This window comes from Nematolebias whitei, chromosome 18 (assembly GCF_014905685.2).
Source record: "Nematolebias whitei isolate Nwh7 chromosome 18, NemWhi1, whole genome shotgun sequence".
Lineage (NCBI taxonomy): Eukaryota > Metazoa > Chordata > Actinopteri > Cyprinodontiformes > Rivulidae > Nematolebias > Nematolebias whitei.
The window spans coordinates 33433977-33441057 of NC_056515.1; the positions used below are offsets into that span (position 1 = coordinate 33433977).

General features: G+C 41.9%; 1 protein-coding gene across 4 annotated transcripts; it reads left to right on the plus strand.

Moving 5' to 3' along the window:
- The first annotated feature begins 341 nt into the window (after positions 1 to 341).
- On the plus strand, positions 342 to 3742 carry nefla (neurofilament light chain a). Of its 4 annotated transcripts, none has more exons than XM_037692428.1 (4): positions 342 to 1419; positions 1488 to 1612; positions 2797 to 3206; positions 3287 to 3742. In XM_037692428.1, the coding sequence occupies exons 1-4, from the start codon at positions 373 to 375 to the stop codon at positions 3601 to 3603; spliced, it is 1899 nt and encodes a 632-aa protein (XP_037548356.1). In that variant the 5' UTR covers positions 342 to 372; the 3' UTR covers positions 3604 to 3742. The 4 variants fall into 4 exon arrangements, with proteins under 4 accessions (XP_037548356.1, XP_037548357.1, XP_037548358.1 ...); XM_037692429.1 differs by having other exon boundaries at positions 3299 to 3742; XM_037692430.1 differs by having other exon boundaries at positions 3350 to 3742.
- Positions 3743 to 7081: the final 3339 nt, after the last annotated feature.

Below are 7081 nucleotides of genomic sequence, written 5' to 3' on the forward strand. Positions count from 1 at the left end.
TATATATATATATATATATATATATATATATATATATATATATATATGTATGTATGTATGTATGTATGTATGTATGTATGTATATGTATGTGTATAAGTGTAACTATAAATAGCATGTATTTCGTTTTTTTGTTTTGTTTCTGTTTTTAACTCTGACTCTTTTCCTCCCCAGTCTGATTCCCCCTCAGTCCGTGCCGCTGCAGTGTCAGAGACTGCATTGTCAGAGTTTGGACTGTGCTTGCGTCAGAGTCCTGCTGGATATAAAGGCGCAGCTCGCTGCTGCAGAGAGCAGTCGGGGCTTAAACCTGAGCCCTTCAAGAACCTCCACTCACAGACACATAAAGAGAAGAGTAGCAACCAACTTCTCCAGCCATGAGCAGCCTCGGATATGACCCCTACTTCACCTCCTCTTTGTATAAGCGCTGGTATGCTGAGCCTCCTCCTCGTGTTGTGGGGACCACCAGAGGGAGAACCCACTCCACCTACTCCTCCCATGCAGCACCGCTGTCCTCCTCCCGCCTGCAGTACTCCTCTCCGAGCCGGGCGCCGTTCTCCTCATCCTCGCCAGCTGCTTCCCTGGAGCTGGAGCTCAGCCAGGCAGCCCAGATCAGCTCGGAGTTCCGCACCGTGCGCACGCAGGAGCGCAGCCAGCTGCAGGACCTCAACGACCGCTTTGCTGGCTTCATCGAGAGGGTGCGTGAACTGGAGCAGCAGAACCGGGCTCTGGAGTCAGAGCTGCTGCTGCTGAGGCAAAGGCACTCGGAGCCATCCCGCCTCAGAGCTCTGTACGAGCAGGAGGCCCGGTCCCTGAGGGCCGCCATCGATGAGGCCAGGGCAGAACAGCAGGCTGTCCTGGGACAGAGAGAGAGGCTGGAGCAGACCTTCACCTCACTGCAGGGTCGATATGAGGAGGAAATGCTGGCCCGAGAGGAGGCCGAGGGCAGGCTGATGGAGATCCGTCGCGAGGCGGACGAGGCTGCTTTAGGAAAGGCCGAGCTAGAGAAAAGCGTTGAAACTCTGCTGGAGGAGCTGGCCTTCCTCAAGAGGATTCACGAGGGCGAGGTGGCTGAGCTCCAGGCTCAGATCCAGCTGGGTGTCCAGGTGGCCGTGGAGTCTGAGGCCGCTGCTCCCGACCTCTCTGGGGCTCTGAGAGAAATCCGGTCCCAGTACGAAAGGCTGGCAGCCAGGAACATGCAGACGGCTGAAGACTGGTTCAGAAGCAAGGTGGGCACGCTAACAGAAACCGTGGCCCATCACACCAACGCCGTGAAAAGCTCCAAAGACGAGGCCGGAGAGTATCGACGCCAGCTGCAGGCCCGCCTGCTGGAGATCGATGCCTGTAAAAATTTGAACGACTCCCTGGAGAAACAGCTGCATGGGCTGGAGGAGAAGCAGAGCGCAGAGATAGCTGCCATGCACGTAAGTACACAAACCGTAAAACTTCATCAGGTCTGATGTTTGACATACTCGCTTTGGTTTGTACGCAGGACACCATCGCAGAATTGGAGAGCGAGCTGAGGGGCACCAAACAGGAAATGGCGCGCTACCTGAAGGAGTACCAGGACCTTCTGAATGTCAAGATGGCTCTGGATATCGAGATTGCTGCATACAGGTGAAAGGCACCGACATGTTGGTTAACAGTTTTATCAAACTGTAAGAATAATTTAGAGAAGTTAGGGATTATTTTTCTGAAAATCCAGCTTGAAAGATGACTGCTGAATGGTTTTGATAAAATCTTTTTTGAAGAAGCTGAAACTTAAATTGGGATTTTAAAACAGTAGGAGGACCATTGTTAAAACCTGAACTAAAAGCTAAAAATATCATAGCTGTAGCTAAAAGTTAAAATCAGTAAAACTGTAGATGAAAGCTAGCAAAATAGTAGTTAAAGCTAAAGTAAGCTAAACTGTAGCTCAAATTTAAACTGAGCAAAATCATTGCTAAAAGCTAAAACTAGCATAGCAATAGCTCAAAGCTTAAAGTAGCAAACCTCCAAAATGTTAAATGTGAATTAGCAAGCAAAAGTTACATTTTAGATGCAGATAAAACAATAGCTAAAAGCTAAAAATAGCAAAAAATGTTGGTAAAACGAACGTTAAACAATATAGTTTTTTGGAAAGGTTAACAACAAATATCTTACCTGTTACAGATAGCCCTTCAACAAAACGTTAGAGAAATATGTTATTTCTGATGAAACTGACAAGCTAAGAGCTAGTCTGAGCAGGACCAAGACCAAAGTGGATTCCTGTCGTCTTAAAATAAATCAATTTTCAAAACGTTTATAGTGGCTCATGCAAATATTTGTTTATAATTATTTGTGCCACAACCAATTATTTTTTTTTTTAGTTAACACTTAGTCCATCAAAAAGATTGGAAGCTGCACCAGAAGTGTACGTCCTGCAGCAGCTAGCTGTAGTTCTTGTAAATGAATATACAATATGAACTTGATAGAGATATTAGATTGAATGAATAGTTTATTCATTAACAACTGATATATTGGTTAGACTGGAGTTATTTTAAATCATATGTTAGCTAATAGTGCTTTACAGCACTTTGGTTGGCCTTGCTGATGTTTTAAGTGCTCTATAAATAAAGTGGAATGGTATGGTAATCATTTTGGCCACAATTAAAATGTTTTTCTCCAAACTTGGGGCATTCAAATATTTATCTGCAACAGGCAAGATATTAATTGTTCCTAACCTTTTGAACCATACTTCCAACAATCTGAAACGTTTTTTTCTGAGACGTAGCTTCAGCATACTGACTTTCTCATCACCTGTGTTTGACCAAATTGAACAGGAAGCTCCTGGAAGGGGAGGAGTCTCGCTTCAGTGTGGGCGTGGCCGGGGTCGTATCCTCCATGTACACTCCCAGTTTGATGATGCCCTCCTTCGCCCGGCCCGTCCTCTCCAGCCTGAGCTCTGGTACATCCTACCTGATGACCCCCCGCCTGCTCAGCTCCAGCATCAGCACCACAGAGGGGATCATCTCTGCCAGCCGCGCCCAGCAAGCAGAGGCCAGCCCACCTGCTGAAGAGGAGGAGGAGGTAAAGGAGGAGGAGGGGGAGAAGGAAGTGGAGGCAGAAGAAGAAACTGAGGAGAAAAGGGATGCTGACGAGGAAGATGGAGGAAAGGAAGAGGGAGGTGAAGAAAAAGATGAGGAGGAGGAATCAAAGGAGGAACACGAGGAGACTAAAGAAGAAGAACAGGGTTAGTGCATCATTTTTTATTATTATCATAAATGTCTTAAACTGTAAAGACTAATGATAAAGTGTGTTTTTATTGTATAGGCAATGATGAAGAGGAGCAAAAAGATGAGGTTGAAGAGGATGCAGAAGAGAAAGGAGAGAAAGATGATGAAGAAGAAGCCGTGGCTAAAGGAGAAGCAGATGAGGAGGATAAAACAGAGGGAGCTGAGGACAAAGAGGAGCCTAAAGAGGAGAAGGAAGAGTCTAAACAGAGCGAAAAGAAAGAGGAGAAACCTGACCCTAAGAAGGGCGACAAAGAACCTGCTCCGAAAACAGAGGACTCCAAAAAAGAGAAAGTTGAAGATAAAACAGCCAAACCAAAGCTCGCTGAAGGAAAGAGCACAACGGATAAAAAGTAAGCAATAAGTAATGGGTTGTGATGCAAACCGTTGCCAGATGACCAAACAGCTCGGTAACATGGCGCTCAGCAGAACAATCCAACAACAAGTTAACCGCTTGCCGTACGAAGAATATTCCATAAAGTTCTGATCGCACAAATCCCAGTGACTGTAGCACATGTAGCTGCTGACTGCTAGTGTTTGAGTTTTTGGTGGTAAAATAAACTCTTCTTAAAGCCATGGTTCTGCGTCACGACTCCTGATTCAAAGTCCAAACAAGGATACAAGAGCGGAAATTAATTTCCGTCATTATAAAATCCTTATCATAAAAATAAAATGGGATCATAAACCTACACAACACTAATGGATGTATGTTTATTTGTGACTTGCTTACTCATTATTTTTGATTTTAACACAATATACCTTGTCATCCACAGAGAGGTGCTGGAGCACCCTCAGCTCCCCCACTTCCCATAGTCTTGTTCCCTTTTTAAGACTATCGCGTTGTTTACCTTTTAAAACCAACCAAACTTCAAATTTATTTTTTTTATCATTTTTTTTATTCACAGGCAATAAAATGCTTCAAACTCGAACTGTGCTTTTTGGTTGCTGCTTGTTTTGATTTGATATAAGCTCATCCATCCATCATCTTTACCTACCTATTCCTTTTTGGATCATGGGGGTCGCAGGTGCCCACGTCCAGCTATCACTGTGCAAGAGGCGGGGGACATCCTGGACAGTCCATCACAGAGACAAACAACCATTCACTCTCTCACTCACACCTAGGGACAATTTAGAATTACTTGCCTAACGTGCGTGTTTTTGCTCTGGAAACCAGAGTACCTGGTGGAAACCCACACACGCTCAGAGAGAACATGCACACTTGACCCAGAAAGGCCCCTGATCAGGATTTGATCCAGTGATCTTCTCGCTGAGAGGCAAGAACTCTACCTACTAAGGCACCGTGCTGCCTTGATGCACAAACGTATTAATAACTTAAACAAAAAATTAAACCATATCAACTATTGTTACCATAAAACTTGGAGTTAAAAGCCCATTTTATCACTAATATAAACACCTGAGAGAGTGTCTGTTGCTCTTCTGTCGTTGTTGTTTGACCAGCATGCTTTGCTGTAATTGGCATTTTCAATGTTACAAAATAGACGAGCTGCTCTGCTCTGATTGGCTGTTAATGTTAATGTGTGTCACTTTGAGGGTACGCAAACACTTATTCTTTCACTAAATTATGATTCTAAGTTTACATGTAGCACTGTCAACTTGAGCTCTGAGGTGATTTAAATATGTATTTGTAATATTATGTCTCGGACAAATCCGTGAAAGTGGTGTTTTAAACATGTTTGCTTTTTATATTTGACAAACTTCATCCATCCATTTTCATTACCTGCTTCTTGTCCGGGTCACGTTGATCTGCCAGATGCATGGTCCACCCCGGAAACCTTGAAAACAGGGATATGCAAACAACCATTCATTCTCTCACTCACAACTAAGGACATTTTAGAGTTACTAATTAACTTAACATGCATGTTTTTGTTCTGTGGAGGGAAACTGGAGCTCCTGCAGGAAAGCCATGTGTGTACAGAAAGGAAATAATGAAGATACACTGAAGTGGAGCAGTGGGCAACTATTAAAACACTGGGGGAGCAGTTAAGAAGTTGCTGTCACAGCCATTAAAACACACCGATTTTTTGAAACAAAATGAATAAATAAAATTAAAACAAAGATAAATAAAAAAAAAAAATAAAACAGTTTTGTATAAACTGTGACTTGTATGCCAAAGCAACATATTTATGGATTTTTTTTCCCCATATTTATAAATCGATTTTTGGCTGAGATATGACCATTTGCATTCCATCTGACCGAAAATATTGAACACTACCATTTTCAGCCGCTAGATGGCAGTCAAGCAGTATTGCATGCCGTTGTTTCATGTAATAGGTAAAAGTAGCTATTAATGACACAACTGGCTTGCCATACAGTGCCACCGTTATCTGCCGGGAGCAACCGTCAAATCAGCTTCATTTCGCTGTGCCGCCCCGGCAAGATGCAGCTGATTTAACCAATGAAGTGAATTTATTAAGTTAAAGTTCAACTGAGACACGACTTTACTATAAAGCCGAGCTAACAAATGATTGTTTTTAGGTTGATATCTTGTTAAATTTCAAAGAAATGCACAGCAAGTCCTCTCGTGCACTTGCATACTTCTGTGTATTGGCATTTGAAATGCAGCTGATTTGACCGTCAAAGTGCATTCATTAAGGAAAAGTTAGACTGAGACACACCTTTGTCATAATTTCAAGCAAACAAATAATTGTTTTTAAGTGTCAATCTTGTTAAATTCTTGTTAAAGTCCTCCCGTGCACGCTCCCGCAGCCGCCATTTGGCAGCCAATCGATTTTTCACAACACCGGCCCACATTTCCAGGTTGTCAGCAGTGACGCACAATGTATGCGACGTATACGGTGAAGTGACATATTTTTGGATTTTTCCATTTTATTAGACATATTTGGACTGATGCAACTTATAGGGCAGAGCGACATGTATGGTGGAAAATACGGTAGTCAGATTGAATCCATGATGGGGGACAATAAGTCTCAAGAAAAACTTAGCAATAACAGCATATTTTAGCTTGAGGTGTTGGAAGCTACAATCTTTGCATTTACACTTCTCATATTATATTACCAATTTACTCTAGAACATTAAATAATAAAAAAAAGAGACAACTCACTGTGACTCTGGTATTGTCATTGCTCCAAACGGCAGGTAGAGTTTCTTCACAATCTTGACAACAGGAATCAGAATTAGTGGATGTGTTTATAAGTTTTAATACACATATTTAGTCTGGAATACTAATAGAATTAAGAGTGGGGTGGTGGTGTGTGAGACAGCAGATACTGTTAAAAGTAAGACAAACATTGCTTCACACTTGCAAGACGACGTGCTGCTTCTTTCAGCTTAATTGCTTTCTTCTGTTAATTTAAGCTTGCTCTACCTTTTCAGCTAGATTTGAGCATTTTAAGGTACTTTCAGCTGTTTTCAGATAAATACAAGTTTACCATGGTAATTTCTGCTACTTTCAGCCTAATTAACTTATTTCTGCTATTTTCAGCTTGTTATACTCCTTTCATTTTATTAATGCTAGTTTCAGCTTTTTCTACTATTTCAACTACTATTTAGCTGTTTTTTGTGCTAAATTTAGCTTTTTATGAATGAGCTTTATTTTAAAAGGTGACAATGTACAACTTGGACATAAAAGCCACCATTTGATGCACTTTACCAGGTTATAGCAAAAGCTAATTCACATCTGCAGTCCCTTGACAAGTTAAAAAATGGATAATAAAATAAGACAGAAAATGTAATACTACAAATTGCTTTCAAATCAAATACACACAAATACACATGTACATACTGAATCATTGGCACACACACAGTCTTAATGTTTTTCAGCTTATCCACATTCATTTTAGCTCAGTTCAGCTCC